At 45.8% G+C, this 16851-nt stretch overlaps 1 protein-coding gene across 1 annotated transcript in view; it reads left to right on the top strand.

Moving 5' to 3' along the window:
* The window catches only part of SLC67A1 (solute carrier family 67 member 1), a 67618-nt gene that overhangs the window by 2140 nt on the left and 48627 nt on the right, over positions 1–16851 (top strand). Inside the window, exons 2-5 of the mRNA XM_075712747.1 lie at positions 2450–2679; positions 4732–4829; positions 7466–7611; positions 8379–8511. Of these exons, the coding sequence (XP_075568862.1) occupies positions 2450–2679; positions 4732–4829; positions 7466–7611; positions 8379–8511 (607 nt within the window). The remainder of the gene's footprint in view (positions 1–2449; positions 2680–4731; positions 4830–7465; positions 7612–8378; positions 8512–16851) is intronic.

Genomic DNA, 16851 nt, shown 5'->3' with positions numbered 1-16851 from the left:
CTTTTCAAGTCCAAGTCAGCAAGTTTCCCGTAAGCAGTGTTTTACATTGCATTTGCATGAGTTGCTTTTTTGGTTGTCTTGAAACCTCCATAAACAGAGTTCTGTCATTAATTTTACTCTTCTATTCAATGCTGGTAATTTGTACATTGTGCCTGCCCAGCACAAACCAAGGAGTGATGATGCTGGTGCTGTGCTGCAGGACATTCAAAGTGCAGGCAAATCCATTGTTTCGCGCTGAGATGAACCAAATGTTGAGCACTGATCCTTTGCTAAATTGGGATACATGCTGGGTAATCTTCCTTCTTCGGTAACAAATATGACTTCTAGGGCATTGTGAGTTGGGCCTGTTTGAGCGCTGATATCGCTGTAGGAAAGTCATTCTTTAAAGGTGCTTTTTTACTCATGCTCTGGCTGAGTTTGCGAAAGGTTGTTTGTGCAGCCTTCAGCGATACAGTACCCACCCCTGGTGAAACATTAAACCTTTGGTCTTCCCCCTCTTTTGCCAGCAGTAGAGCCTGGCAGCCCTCACCAAATCCCGGGGCTCTGTGGTGACATGTGTTGAATAAAAAGGTGAGTCTGGAGATCTTACAGTTCCCTCTCCCTGGGCTTGGTTGGAAACCTGGGAGCCCTGACAAGCACTCCATATCCAAGCGAGCAAACATCTGTGTGTGTCCCTGTATTGATGTGTCTGTGTCAGCCTTCATGGCGAGTCAAGCCTCCATTTCTGAACAGAGGTGTTACTAAATTAGAGGGACTGGCTGACATGGTCAATGATGGAGCCTCAGGCTGGAGGGCCTGCATGAAATGTGAGAGCTGGATGAACCAAAACTGCAATGTTTTCAACAAGTTGAAAGTGGCTACAATGTGCCCCAAGCCTGGGGCACAATATCCATCTGCGTCTGCTGGCTGGGAACCAACTGGACACATAGCATCTGTAGCGTGAGGACCATGGGTGATGGTGATGCTGTGTGAGCCAATGGTGCAGGCTCATCAGCATGCAAACCATGCAATGGACCATTTGAGGAGGAGCATGGCCAGGATGTCGAGGCAAGTTGTTATTCCCCTTTGCTTGGTGCTGGTGAGGCTGATCCAGTGTTGGGCCTCCCAGTTCAAGAGGGTTGGGGACAAACTGGATTGGACCCAGGGGAGGGCTACCAAGAAGGTCAGGGGCCTAGAGTACATCATCTTTGAAAGAGGTGGAGGGAATTGGGCTTTTTCAGCCTGGCAAAGAGATCTAACAGCCACGTGCAACTACTTGAATGGCAGCTCCAGAGATGATGCAGCCAGACTCTTCTTAGTCGTGGCAGCTGATACCATGAGGGCCAACAGCCACAAGCCACAGCTTGAGAAATTCAGATTGGACATTAGGAAAAACTTCTTTACCAGATATTCAGTGAGGGGCAAATCTCTTTTCTTGGAGATTTTCAAAGCTTGTCTAGAAAAAGACACAGCTGAGCTGATGTGTTCAAGCAGGAGGATGGATGAGATCTCCGGAGGTCCATTCCTACCAAAAGTCCTGTGATTCTACAAAATCAGGGCATTGGCATCTCTGCTTTCTTTTTCTCTTTAAAATAAAGATAATGCTCAACCAGACTTCCAGGCTTCAACAAGTAAGAAAACAAACAAATAAAACCCCAAGCAAACATGCAAGCAGGCAAACAAAACCCTAAGTAAACAAGCAAGCAAACAAACAAAACCCCCAAAGGACAAATGAGTCTCTTTTATTTAATCACCCGGTTTGCAGTCAGCCTCATGATTTGTGTGAATTTAATACTCTTTTTTTTTTTTTTTTAAAATGTTTTTGGCATTGGCTGGTAATTTGTAGTCTGAGTGGAGTCACATGTGAACATTTGCAAGCTCAGTCTCTATAAATTTGCAGCACCTCATGAAGGAAGGAAAATGGCTCAGCTAGAAGGTGTTGATGAGAGCAACTCTAACTGCATGTAAGACCTATGCTTATTCCAGGATCTGTGTAAATCTACTGCAAGAAGCATGAGGACTTGGAGATAGCTGTTCTGCTGTAAGCTTCACGTGCAAGCTCTAAAAATAAAATCAAAGTGCCTTTCATGAAGAATTAAAACAGTTATCTCTTCTGAGCCACCAGAGGCAATAAAAGTGAAAGAAGTGAAACAGTTAATGAGTTGAAGAGTGTGTCATGTGCTCTTGTTTGGGGCAATGTCCACTTTCATCCTGCCAGGACTCTCAAGCTGGTCTTTGTTGTGATGGTACTTGAAGCAATGAGCCCACCTGGGACAAGGCTGAGGAATGAGATCTGTGGTTTGATGTGTGGTTATCCTTGATCCTGCCTGGCAAGTAAGCAAAGGGGAGAAAAAAACCAAAGAAAGAAAGAAAAAATAAATCCCTGTCATGCTGACTCAGCACCTTTCACTCTGTAAGCTTTGAACTGTACACACAGTTTCTGCACCTTACCTATGCTCCATGTTCCCAGCTAGAAAGCACCTTTGTGTCATTTTTCAGCCTGCAGTAGGTCTTTCCATGAGCGCTATGAATGCAAAAGCCAGCTCTGGAGGTGAGGAAGAAGCCTTGGGAATGAGGAGTGAGACCCTGGGGGAGAGCAGCCGCTGGGGAGAGGTCAAGAGGGGACAAGTGATGATTGTTGCCTACCTGATTGCAACCCTAGAGCTGACCTTCCTCTTCATGCAGATGGGAGTCGTGCCCGTGAGTATGGTTTGTTCTGCTTCACAGCATGTCTTGCCTTCAATGCCAGACTATGTAGTTTTGCAGCAAAGGCAGAAGAGAGTTTCTAGCAGGAGGGAGGAAAGTGCATTCCTACGCAGCAGGCGAGCTGTGACTGTGTTCAGGGTATGCCCAGGCAGTAAAAGCTGGTTTATCATTTGTACTGCAGTAGCACCTAGAGCCCTTTCCTGGCCTGATGGCCCTGGGTGAAACTGATGTAGTTTGTGTCTTTTTGCTTGCACTGGGGGAGTGACCCAACAAGCAGGCAGCAGAAATCAGAGGTTTCAGATCAGAGGTGGATTTTTCTGAGGGTGTAATAAACCAGCTGTGAGTGGGAATCATTGCTTCTCACTTAGTGGTCTCTTCTGTCTGGTTTCACAGAATCATAGAATAATTTCGGTTGCAAAAGACCCTTAAGATCGAGTCCAACCATAAATCAAGCACTGCCAAGTCTACCACCAAACCATGTCCTTAAGCACATCTACATGGCTTTTAAATACCTCCAGGGATGGTGATTCAACTACTTCCCTGGGCAGCCTGTTCCAGTGCTTGACAACCCTTTTGGTGAAGAAACTTTTCCTAATATCCAATCTAAACCTCCCCTGGAGCAACTTGAGGCCATTTCCTCTTGTCCTATTGCTTGTTACTTAGGAGAAGAGACTGACACCCACCTCGCTACAACCTCCTTTCAGGTAGTTGTAGAGAGCGATAAGGTCACACCTCAGCCTCCTCTTCTCTAGGCTAAACAAGCCCAGTTCCCTCAGCCGCTCCTCATAGGGCTTGTGCTCTAGACCCTTCACCAGCTTTGTTTTCCTTCTTTGGACACACTCTAGCACCTCAATGTCTTTCTTGTAGTGAGGGGCCCAAAACTGGACACAGTATTTGAGGTGCAGCCTCACCAGTGCTGCATACAAAGGGATGACCACTTCCCTAGTCCTGCTGGCCATACTATTTCTGATACAAGGTAGGATGCTATCTGCCTTATTGGCCACCTGGGCACACAGCTGGCTCATATTCAGCTGGTTGTCAACCAACACCCCCAGGTCCTTTTCTGCCAGGCAGCTCTTGTGAGCTCCTGGATCTATGACATACCTGTCCACCCCTGTCTCTGGTGAGCCCATGCCTTCTGGGAGGCATCACCACTGGTTTTGTGCCTCCAGAGGCAAACTGCTCCCTCCTTCTGGGACTAAACCAGCCCACAGTGCCCTGAGCCTGCAGGCTGAGAGAGAGTTTATTTATGGGAGATAGGTGTAGTCAATCACTAATTGCTTACAGGGGGTTGGGTATGTGGGTGCAGAACACATACCAGGGAAGTGGGCAAGATTGGGGCACCTCCACATCTTCTGAGACCTGAACTTGGCTGAGAGTTTTAAACAACTCTTAGCAAATGGCACAAAACAAAAACATGAATCAGAAATAGCTGTCCCTTGAGCGTACAATTTTTAAATAAAAAAACCCAAAGGATTGTGGGTCTTCAAGGTGTGCATCTGTGGCTTTTTGCAAATTCAGGTTGTGGGCGTGCCAACCAGCTTATAAGTAAAGCCAATATTTTGCCCATTTTGTGCTTGCATTGATTCTGGCTTGTTCAATTAAACCGCAGGTTCAAGACCTTATTGCAGTCATCTCCTGGGTGGTTCTTGGGCTGCCCCAGGCATGGGGTCTGGAGGCAGGAAGGCTACTTAAAATCTACCTCATCCCCCTTAGCAGTAGCTGAATACATTCAGCTGTGTTGGACTGCAAAGGTAAAGGGTGGTTCAGATTTGTCACCTGGTGCAAAATTGATTGTTTTGATTACATCCAGCTGATCTTCATTAGCAGATGGTGTGAGATGGAGGCTTTTGGTCTTTATTAAGCAGCCTGTGTCTGACTTATTGAAGATTTTTATCTGTAGGTATGGGGAACTGAGGGATGTGCTTGGCTAGAGCTATAGTTCTCTCCACACAGACATTAAGCTCTTTATTCAGAAATATAGTATACTTTGTTTCTGCTGACCTGTTGGGTGGGGTTTTTTTCTTTTTTTTTTTTTTTTTTAAGTACTTGGCAAAGAGCCTAGGCTTGGATTCAGTGGGGTTTGGCTACCTCCAGACAACCTTTGGTGTTCTCCAGCTTGTAGGAGGTCCCATTTTTGGAAGGTAAGTGAGAACAATTCTCATGACCCTTTTCATAGCTGAAAAAGGCCAGGCATCTTTATACTTTAATAAAAAAAGCTATTTAGTTCTAGTCTGTGGTCCTGTTGAAATGTTTGAAGATTTCATAAATGGACAAGGGGAAAATAAATACTATAATTAGAAATACCGCAATGTAGAAGCAGCCTTTATATTAACCTAGCTAGGCTTTAATGACACACATTTAAGCGTAACAATATACTGGGAACAGGCTTAAACCATCAGAGTCCTCAGAGCCTGGGTCCTAATGGCTTAATCCTGAAAACGTTTTATAGTGATGTGTAACCTTAGAAATGTCTTGTGACTGGGAAACCTAAAAAAAAGGGTATTTATTGATGTTAAGTAGAGCTGTCAATGAAAATAATTGAGGGCTGCGTTACTTCTACAGCTGAATCTCACTGTATCTACATCAGTGTTTAATACAAATGTGGACTTGCATCAATCTTTAAGATCTGATGCATCTATAAGCTTGTCTGTCAAGAGAAGAGTGGGAAAAGGCTGAGGTTTTCTGCCTCTCTACCCCATGGGACACATGCTCTTGTTCCTAATGAAATGTAAGCAGCCAAAAAAAATTTGAATGGTGGGGGAATGCATTCCTAAAAAGCAGAAAAAATTTGAAAGAACAGTGTAATCCAGTGATAGGAAACTAAAATGAGGCTGTGAAAATCTAGCTTTTCTTCTTAGTCCTGCTACTATTAACAAAGTAATAAATGGATACGAAGCTGGTGTGTGCCTCAGTTTTCCTGCAGGGGATTTACCATTCTGGTTGATGTAGATTGTGAGCTCTACAGGATCCTTTGGTACGTGGTGTGTAGCGCTCAAGGATCTGATATCTAAAAGCCCTTGGACATTACCATAATACACATCTGAAAATCAATAACAGTAACATTAAATTCTCCTGTAGAGCTTGGAAGAAAATGCATTCTTAAGAATGGAGGTAGTGCAAAGGGCCCAATTTGAATGCTTTTTCTATTAATATACAAAACTAGAGTAATATTTAGGTTCTGGATCTGGTGCCATCTGAAATCTGGTTTTCCTCTGTGCATGTCATTCACTGATCTCCAGAAGAGATGCTGAAGGAAAAGAAAACAGCAAACCAGAATCCATCTGGGTCTGGACTCCCACTGGTGTAGATAGGACTGAAGGTGTATATTGCCACACTGAAGTCAAAATTTGCAATGTAGGCTTGAGATAAAAAGGCTTCTCCTAGATGCAAGGCTGCTTTGACCTCGTTGTGAAGGCAGATAAAGAGAACATGGGAAGGAAGGGCATAAGAGAGAGAAAAATGTGCAGTTTACATCAATTTTCCTTGTTGTTCTTGCCTGATGCTGCTAAAGAGCCATGAGAAGATGAAGCACTGAATTTACTCTTAAGGTACAAAACCAAAAAAGCCTTGGATTATCTAGTTTATCATGGTCTTTAGGTTGCAAACAGCTAATAAACTTCACTGGCTTTCATGTAAACAGAAAAGCTTTGACCTGTACCTCTTCCTCAACACAAACCACTTTAATTACTTATGCTTAGCTTTGTAGACCAGTCTTGGCATTTTTGGGGGGTGTTTCTTTTAGTGTAAGCATAACTAATTGCTATGCAAGCTAACATTCATCTGCTAACTGTAATATGCAACTTCAACAAAAAGAAGGAAGGAGAAATTGGAGTGAAAAACTTTATCTGAGGCCTATTTTATGGTCATCTTAGTCCAAATTGCTCAGAACCCTTTCTGTGGTACTCTTGGACTTTGTCCAACTTATCGTTTTAAAGTACCTTGGAGTTGAATAAAATCTGAACTTTGGTTTGAAGATCTGGCCGTTTTGGTTTTTTCCCTCAAATAGAAGCAAATTTGAGTCACTACTGTGAAGTCTTCATTGAACCTAAATAGAAAGCTATGTATTTATTTTCTTTAAGTGGTGCTGAATGAGAAATGTTGCTTTGAACATCCTCTGGAAAGATACTGGAATAACTTCTATTGCCATTGAACCTGAACTAAAAAATTAGCTGGCCTGGTTCCCTGGTCTGAACCAACTCTAAGAGCCACAAAGTAGAACTTGAGGGCACTATGTGTTCTGAAGTGATAATAAGTTACTCAGCTGAGCTGCCATAACTGCTTCTGCCTGTGGCTGGTCTTTAGCAGCTCTGAGATTTATTCATCACATTTATTCATTGAAATGCCTTGTGCTTACAAGGTTTGGAGATGGGCTGAGTGGTAGCAGCTGTCTGTGCATTCCCCTGGTACACTGAAGTGTCAGTGCCCATGTTCCCAGGTGGGCAGCTGGTACTTCAGCACTGGTCCTTGCACTCCTCCTCCAGGCAAGGCTTCCAGTTTTGGGAGGAGGGTGGGGGGGTGGGGAGGGAAGGCTGGGGGTTTTTTGCAAGGCAAAGTTTTGTATTGCTAGTAGCCAGCAATGAAGAGAGGTTACCCAGTGAGCTGAGCTCCTCTGAGTATCTAGTCCTCTTTTGGGAACAGAGCACTTCTGAGAATCTGATCAGTGCTTCCTGTGGCGGATAAATTAGACTGAGATGGCTGTGTAGCTCCATCCATGCATCATGCTTGTAATGACCTGCACAATCCCACTTCTGACAACCTTGTACCATTTCTGTACCAGGTTTGCAGATCAATTTGGCACCCGAGCCGCCTTAATTATCTCCTGTTTGTCTGGAAGCGCCTTCTTCCTGCTGATGTCCATCTCCACCAGCATCCCCCTCCTATTCCTCTCCAGGCTGCCAGCAGTGTTCATGCAAGGGCTACCAGGTAAGGTTGGTCAGGGCCGAGTGACTTTCCAAATGCTTTTATTGTCAGATTCCTCTCTTCTTGCTCATGTTACTGGAAGTCAACAGGCTCAACAGCATGGAGGAAGGCAGGAGGGACATTTGATGGTTATTGGGGTGAAATAGTGAGAACATGAAGCAGCAGGTATATTGGTTATGGAAAGCAGGGCTGATAGCCTGTAGTCCCAGGTCCGTTCTCCTGTATGATCTTGAACAAATTGCTTGGACTTCACCATTCAGATACAGGCGATGAATACTTGCTGCCAGCAAGTATTCATCCAAACTCCTCTGTTGCCTTCTTGTTACCAGGGTATTTTATAGGAGAGCTTTTCCCTTTCTCCTGGTAAAATGAGCATATTAGTCAAAATGAAATGTGGTTACAGAAATACCTTCCATTACTCACCAAGCTGTTCTGCTTTAGTTGGCATTTCCTAGATGTTTCTAGTAAAAAAAGAAAACCAAACCCCATACAGCAACCTTTAGCTACCAGAAGTCTGTGTAACTCATGCAAGAGGCCTCAAGTTGATAGGGTGTTAAGTCTCTTCTTGCCACTTGTGAAGTGGTTTGTTTGAGTGGTTTGTTTCCTACAACTGATGGGCTGAACCAATTCCTCTTAAAGGTGTGCATGATCATTTGCCCCGGGGTTGCAAGGACTGGTTTGTGGCAGGTGCTGTTTCTGTGGCCTAAAAATTTATACCCACTGCTCAGATCCTGTGACAAGCTTTTTTCAAGGGATTTGTTTCCCTGCAGGTGCTCAGAAGGTTATTACAGACTTGACTACTCCTTCCCAACGTGCTGATGCTTTGGGGAAGCTGGGTCTTTGCTTTGGAATAGGCATCATCATCGGCTCTGCCCTGGGAGGTGTCCTCTCCACCAAATTTGGGTGAGTGGTCCACTTGTTCTGTGTTGGCCTTGTTGCAGCCATTGAGGGAGCTGCTAAGGGGCATTTTGCTTCCCTCCCAGCTTTTGATGAAACCTTACTGCTGGTGGCAGTAGAGGATCGTACCAGAACTCAAAGTCTTGCTTTCTGTACAGCTACAAAGAACTACTCCCACTGTTTTTAAGGGGACCTTGTTGAAAATCTCATCTTCTGTCTACTTAAATTGATTTAAAAACAAGTTGAAGTGAGAAATAGAGTCTGTCTCCCAGTTGTCTTCTCTTTGGAGCTGAGTGTGCTGAAAAGCAGCCCATATTGCATGACTTGCTTTTAAGAAATGGTGTTTAACAACTGAGAAATGGAAATTGTAAGCAGTGTGAAAGTCGTGGGGAGATTGGTGTGCTTGGGGGATGCTCAAGATAGAGCAAGACCTTGGGAAAGGGGAAAGCAAGCTTGAGACAGTGGGGGGGAGGAAAGTGAAGAGGTCTAGCCCTGTCACAGCAAGATGAGGCACATGCCTGCCACTTCCCTGTTTGCTTTCCACAGCCTGGCACATTGTAGCATGCTGCCACCTTCTTTTATGTGCTGCAATAGGAAAGAAATGCCTGATTTTACTGTATTTACTGGTCTCTGTTCATTATTAGTAAAGGAAGCTCAAAAGGTGTGGTGTGTCAGAGCTCTGGAGGCAGGGAAGTGCACCTGGCTGTAATCTTCCTGGAAGATTCCCCAGCATTTATCTGGTGTTGGTGGGGAAAAAAACCCAACAAACCCTTGTGAACTTTTAAGTGTTTATTTTGCTCTACTTCTTTTATTACGGACACTTGCTTCTGCAGATTCAGCTTAGTATGGAAATAACTTTTTTGAACCTTTGTGAGCATTATAGCTGTTATACAGCATAGGACAGAGGCTTAAAATCATTAGCGGAAGCTCTGGCTTTCAGGAATTGGGCTTTTCCTAGAAGGGATCGGTGTCACTGGCAAGTGTCAGTGTCTGCTGGGTATCACTGTCAGCCTGTCCGCCAGTGCTGCTGGCAGCTGCCTCTTGCTGTCACAGTGACCCAGGGCTGCCTTACCAGTGTGTGTTCCACCTCCCTTCACTTGTACAGCAAGGCTATCTCATTAAAAATCAATTTGCATGAACTTCAGGCAGCTGAGTCGTGTCATTGATTTTTTTTTTTTTTTCCCCATGATCCTTTTCGTGGCACCATAAGCAGTGTGGACTGTGTATGGTGCCATGTCACCTGGCCATTTTGCATAGGGCACGCAGTTATGGCATTGGGCATCATGCGTTGGCCTCAGAACCCTGTTGTGCATCCACATGCATTCAAGTGCTGTGGTGATGCCACTTTGCATCTCAAATCTTTGCAAATGTTAATTGAGTAGAAGACTTTAGCCTTACTGCCTTAGGGAGTAGCCCCTGAAAACTCTGTTTGCTGCTGTACCTTGGCAGTATTGGGCCAAATTAGTTGCTGCAGACAATCTCAGGAGTTTTCTTCCTCTCGCTAGAACCCTGAAAAGGTTTTCCTTAATTCTTTTGTGGTTGATGCCTGTTGTGTGTTGGCCAATTGACACAAGGCTGGCTAGGAGGATTCATTTTGTAATTCTTACATGGTTATACAAAATGAAAACTGGGGATGTACATAATATTAACTAAATCAGAATTTTAAAGTATTTATTTATGTTTGATGGTTGAGTGGGGCTTTAATAAGTATTATTTTTAGTAAAATACAGTGATTGTATCCCTTCTGTGTGTTAACTGAAAATAAAGGTTACCTCAGTTGTCATCTTAATTTTTGGTTATGTGCCCATATTTAAACATCAATGTTCAAGTAGCATGGTTATCTAGCAAAAATTTATGGGGTTTCACTTTCCAGTGTATGCATCAGTCAGTGGTTTATAGACAAATCAGCAATGGGAGAGAATACCCTGTTTGAGTGAGTGAGTGAGTTAGAGGCACCTGAATGCAGCCTGGCTTTTGGATGTCAGGGCTTGGTGCTGTCAGACCACAGGATGCTTCCAGACTCCCCAAAACTCTCCCGTTTTGTGCCTGCAACATAACGCTGAGAAAAGTCAACGTTGCCCATCATTATGGGAAAGTAAGGGACCTGCACCTGAAAAACTACATAGCTTTTGACTTTCTCATCGCAGGGGGTTGTTTCCCTTGCATCCGGTGGAGGGCAGCTTTGCCTTGCAGTTTGCATGCTGCTGCTGGAGCATCCTATCCCAGCGGTTTTGGGACTGCTCCTGCCATCCCATAGCAGGTCTGGGGCAAGCAGCCTGTCTGCCGGCAGCATTGGGTTTTCTCCACGAGTATCTGTGCATCCCCCTGGAAGGATGGTGGGAATTCCCATTAACAAGGGACAAACCCCAGCGTGCTGGTAGGGCAATTCTGACTGCCCTGATGTGCAGAGAGTTGATTTGATTTTATAAAGAGCAGTTCCAGGCTGAAGGACTCCACAGGGAGGCCACTCTGGGCATCTGGTAGCCACCTTCGCTGCAGCCAAATCCCACCTCTGCTCTGACACGGTGCTTAGTTCCTGTGCCAGATTTCTGTGCAAAGATTAGAGGAGCAATCTACTGATTTCTAGTGTTTTGGCTGATATTGGTGGTGAGAGGGAATTCAGCCCTGTGAGCAGATGAAGACAGCTCTGTGCTATGAAACAGCCCCCAGAACATTCCCAGCGCCTCTGGCTGTGTCTGCAACAGTGACCTGGAGGGAAAGGAGTGGGTGTCGCATTATGGACGTACCCGAGGTTCCTTGGCCTTGTTGCTGTATCCCACAGATTGGCTGTTAATCATCCCTCCCCGTTTCCCACATTTGTACAGGAAGGCTCCAGCTGTACTTGGAGCTGTGTAATCACTTCCATTTTTTTTCATAGACAAATGACCCAACCTCCTTCCTTTGAAAATAGCCATTTCTGCCATGTCATGGAGGAGCAAAGCTGAGGATTTCTGTCCACTCTGCATTCTTCACTCTCCTTCACCACAAAGCTGGCCAGCGTTCCCAGTCTGTTGTTGACAGCATTATTCATATGTTAGCAGTGGTTTGTACACAAGAGAGGGGGTAAAAATCAGTCTCAGTTCCTTCTCAGCTGATGTAATTTTGGTATTATTCCACTGTATTGTATTTACCATTGATGTACTTGACCTAAAGAGCCGGTCTGTTGTTGTTTTTACTGTTGGAATAATATTTGTCAACCCTTATTTATTAAGGGAACCCTAGGGAAGTTAAATGGCTTGTTCTGATTTGCATAAGGTTTTTTGGATGTCAGATCCAGACTGCTCCTAAGCTGTAGCTACCAGCTCCAGCCCTTCTTCCTCTTTCTGAAGTACTACACTTTTTTCCCCATGTTTTCCAAAACTTCAGATAAAACTGTAGTAAAGGAGTTGTGACTTTTACTCAGATCTGGACATGTTTCATCTGTGAAATATGGCTTTGCCTTTTGCAAATCAAGGAGCTGCTTGCCAGCTGGCTTCACCCTACCAAATTTAATTGCTGGGGACCTTGCTTTTAATATATAGCCCTGTCCACTCACCTCTGTACAAACAGTGTGTACAGCTGTGAGGAATGTGTTTTCTATGGGCAGGGTGATGGTCAGGCAAATTTACACCACCTGAGGATCAGGTATAAGTCAATTTATCAACACAAGCAGTTGTAATCTTAAGCATTTGGAAAGTGTTTTCATGTTTGTATGCTTTTTTTTTTTAATTGGTGTTTTCTGGTCATTGTTCAGTTAGGTCAGGATTGTGGATATAAAATACCTAGCTTGAAAATAACTTCTGTAGTTCAGCCAAGGTCTCCAGGTTCTTGGAGTGTCTGCAAATTCCATCACAGCTCATCCACAAAAGGTGACTAAGAAAAGGAGCTTTGTTTGCTCTCTGCACATGTTCCCCCCTCCCTGTATGTGTACTGGAAACCTGTTAGGGGACCGCAGGCTGCAGGTGAGTGTGTACCCCTGGACAGAAGTGATATGATATTTGTAGTAGGCTTTTGTGGCAGTGCTGTGTGTGAAGGGTGAAAGAAGGCGGCTGGATTAGTCTTCAAAAGTGGAAAGCTGAGCCTAGGTAGCCAATTACAGAGATTTCATCCTTTCTTCTGGGACTATGATTAATTGCATTTGGCTTCTTTCTTCTTTCTTTCTAACAAGGACATACAGAAGCTTTGCTGCATGACCCAAGATTTGCTTGCTTTCTATGGACAGGAGAGGTTTCTTCATTTTAGTGACTCAGCTGTAGGCTTAAATCTCTTGGAGCAATTATTCTTTTGAACTTGGGATTTTCCTGGCCAAACCTCTTTGGTCTCTTATTTAATATTATTACAGGAGGCTTTGGGGATAGGTTTTTTTTCCTGGCTGTGCTATTATCCTCCTTCCTCAAGGGGAAAAGAAGGAGTTTGTTCACCCGGAGTAAGGAATTGCATTTCTTTTCAATAACCCATTTGAACAATGTCCTCTGGCAGGGAATTTCTCATCGCTTCACAGTAGAGTGGAAAGACTGTGGGTGTTGAAAGGGCTGAAGGTTGGGAGCTGGGAAGGCGGGTGCAAACATGGCAAAGGGTGAGAGGGTTGCTCCCCGTTTCGGGACAAAGCAGGGCATTCTGCTGCCCAGAGCTGCTCCTGCTCCCTTCCAGTAGAAACCATGGTATTTCTCTGCCTGGGATGATGTCAATTAGCCAAGCAGCACGGATTGCTTCTTGATGCTTGTACAGGCGTTGCTTTGTCCTTTGTATCAAGGGACTCTGGGGAGAGGGACGTGGTGTCTGCAGCTTGTGGATGACTTGCTGGCAAGCAATGTGGCCTGTCACTGTCGGTCAAGCTCTGTGGTGCCTTAGGAGATGTGGGGAGGGAATAGCGAATGGGCTGTTTGTAAAGGAGGTGATGGTTTGGGGAAGGCATGGAAGACCTCAGTTGTGGCCTTCTGTGAAAAAATAAACCAAAACAGGATCCAGAGATTCTTTTTCTCATTTACTCTGCATGACAACTATCTTAGTTTTGGAAGCCATGGTCAGTCAAACATTGTCTATAAGGTCTATGTTAACTGGGTCTGGATAGAGGATCATGCACATAAATCCTTCCACAACTTCTTGGTTCAGAGTTCAGGTCTAGGGCACTCCTCTCCTCTATTCCCAGAACCAGGGTTTTCTAGTTCTGATGACTTGTTTAACCTATTCTTGAACCCGAGAAATGCCTCAGTGTAGTTTGGGTGGAGTTCACCTAATCTGAGACATCTACAGTGGAGATGGCTACACCTAAATTTGCTGTTCAGACTCTGTGTGTGGTTGATGGAGAGGCATGGGCACTTCTACAGCACCATTTACCTGAAGCAGTTCTGAAACAGCTCAGGGAACAGACTGCTCTGCAAGCTTTCCACTTGCTTAACACCTGAGTCCCAAAACACTAGCTCTGGCCATCAACACATTGTGTCTGTGGTCACAGTCCTGGAGTTTGATGCTGGATCGTGAACATACCAGAAGTCACCAGGATGTGGGTCCTGAGCAGTTTTCCCTGCCTGTGCTGCCTTCATGCAACAGACAGGTCTGCACCAAGCTCATTCCCAGCCCTTCCTGCAAACATCTACCCTGCCTACCAGTTCTAGGCCACCAATTTTAGATTTGGGTCCACTGTCTTTTCTCCTATTTACTAATTGGAAGACCACAGTGATACTGCAAAGGTGTCCTCATTCCCCCTTTGCAGACCTTCAGTAAACCTGGATCTTCCATCCTCTGCCTACAACCCCTGGTCTGAACATCAGTGGAGGGAGGCATGATGATGGATGGGGCTGAGAGCTCCTCTTTGTTCCTTCACCCATAGGTGGGGCCCTTTTCCAAAGGAGGAAGTGTGGGGTTCAGGGCAGGAGCCAGCAGCTTATGGGAGGGAGAGCCCATGCCTTGTGGCTGCCCTCAAGGGTATGGCTGAAGAGGACTGGGCTTGGTTTGAGCTAACAGGATACTGCTTGGCAGCCCCTTCCTCAGCCTTGTCAAGATTTCCCCATTTTCCTTCAAAACCCTCATTTCCACTTAGCTTTCTGCAGGGATTTGGTGGGAGGTGTGTGAGTGTGGCTGTGCCAGCTCACAGGGGATGTCCACCTGCCCCCTCCTTCCTCCCAGGCATCTCTGCCCTTTTGGGTTAGCTGCTTCATCTTCCCAGGGAAATCGTGATGAAAAGCCATTAAAAGAAAAACATAAAGGGAGAAGGTATCCAGAACTTCCTCATGTGGCTGGTTTGTGCTGCTTAGACAGAGTGCTGAGGTTTGGGGGCTGCTGGGAATTGACTTGCACCAGAGCCACAGGAAGACGGACTCCTTTCATGGCTTGCCTGGTGTCCCTCTGTGGGTTGAGAGTGGTTACCCCAGCAGACAGGCAGGTAGGAAATAAGGGGGGAGGGGAAGAAAAGTATCTATGGGGGAGCTAAGGAAATTTCCCCGCTGCCTTCTCCGGCTTTCATCGCGCCTGTGTGCTGGGTGAGGCTGCCCTGCCTCGCCGCCCCTTGCCTGGAGTCAGAAAGTGAGGGGGTGGTGGGTGAGCGAAACCCTGGTTTGTGCGTGTGGTGGCTAGATCACAATCAAAAGCGTGTGTGTTTGTGAAGTTACCTCTGCTAAACAATTATGGATGCTTGAACACCGCTCCCCTCAGCCGACGCTTTGAAAGCGCTGGGTTTCTGTGCGGCACGGTTCCCTGCCTGGTCGGTTGTTAGCTGTGTTCCTGCAAGGTTGCATTGAGGTGGTGGCTGATTTTTCTTGTTAAGCCTAGCTTAACAGCCCTAAGTACTAGGTGTAAAAAAAATGGAAAAGAAAAAACCAAACCACAAAAACTGTATTTTATGGAAAGGCACAAAGTATTTTGGGTCTGGCCTCGCTAGCTGAGGCAGCGTTGGAGGGCTGAGCATGATCCTCGCCATGCAGGTTGCACAGTAAGGCAGTGGCTGCTCATGACTCACTGGAGCTTCAGCTGATTTTCCCACTCCTGGAATATTTCACAGCTGGGCAGCAAATCCAGCAGTATCACTGGGGATCGAAATCCAGGGAAATACTGCTTTCCTTGTTAATAGAAAGCACAGAATAGGCTGCGGTTAAGTCCCTGAATTGGGATTTGGGACTTGGCTCTGCCACGATTTTTCTGTGACGCGAGTAAGTTGTCCCATCCCTCTGCACTGGTGTTCCTCACACATAATATGGGGCAATGGGATGATTTTTTTCTTCCCTCTCCCGATAAATTTACAATATTGCTATTTAGGTTATACAGCCTTTGGGATGCAGACTCTCTATCATGAGGTGTACTCATGCAAATATCTACTACCTTGGGGGAATGCATCCAGTTTTTCCTGGATGTATCCTCTTCATCCCCTGGTGCCCTGGGCAGGCAGAGTCTTTGTGAGCCCAGTACCATCCCATTTTGGGGGCTTTTTTCTTTTTTTTTTTTTTTTTTTTAAATTGTTTATCAAAAGCAAATGTCAGCCTTTTGCTGTTTCAGAAAAGCAGCAGAAAAAACCAAGTTCAGCCAGCCATAGAGCTCAGTGCTGGGGGAGTCCCTAGAGGTTGGGGGCTGAAGCGCAGGGCTGCAGAGCTGAGCCCAGCAAGAGCTAGCAGAGGGATTTGGAGGGCAACGTGGGGTGGCGCAAACTTCCTTCATCTGTGCCTGCCCATGTTCGTATGGACAGGTCTGTCCTTTACACCCCCTAATCCTTTAGATTCAAAGGGTCATGCTTATGTTTCATTCTGGATCCACTTCAGTGAACGAACCCAGCCTTGTGGTGAGCTCAGGGCAGGAAGGATGTGGTGCTTGTGTGGGAAGGACTATCAGACGAGGGAGGGAAAGGAGGGATGAACGGAAATGTGCGGATTTGGCATGTGAAGGGTGGACTGGGAGGAGTTAGGACTTGGGGAGCTGAGGAGTGAAGCTCTGCAGGAGAAAGGCTTAGTGCTTTTAGATGTATTGGGTCATCTGGGGCAGTAAGATTTGGGGCACAAGGGGCTTGGACTGGAAGGCAGTAGTATTTTCAAAACGGACCTTCATTTGCCATGGGGGGAGAAAGGGGACAGCACATTCAGTGCTGCTGCTCTCCCCTGTTTTCCTCCTGCCTGAAATACGGCTGCTGTAAAGGACAGGTAGAAAAGCAGCCCTTTTGGAGTAGTTTGGGGCTGGGTATTAAATCTTTCCCAGAGCTTCTCTTGGCCATTGCTGCCAGATGGATGGGACAAGCAGGAGGCTGCTGGCTGGTTGGGGCGATGCAACACCCTGTTGTCACAGGGTGCTGGTTCCCTGGGTGAAGGCCAGGCTGCTTGGACAGGGTGCTCAGAGGGAAATAAAAAGGGTGTGACCTTTGCATGAACTACACCAGCTTCCGAGGCC

Source organism: Pelecanus crispus, chromosome 6 (assembly GCF_030463565.1).
Source record: "Pelecanus crispus isolate bPelCri1 chromosome 6, bPelCri1.pri, whole genome shotgun sequence".
Classification (NCBI taxonomy): domain Eukaryota; kingdom Metazoa; phylum Chordata; class Aves; order Pelecaniformes; family Pelecanidae; genus Pelecanus; species Pelecanus crispus.
Note: the sequence above shows the minus strand (reverse complement) of the source record. Positions and strands in the feature narration are given on the sequence as shown.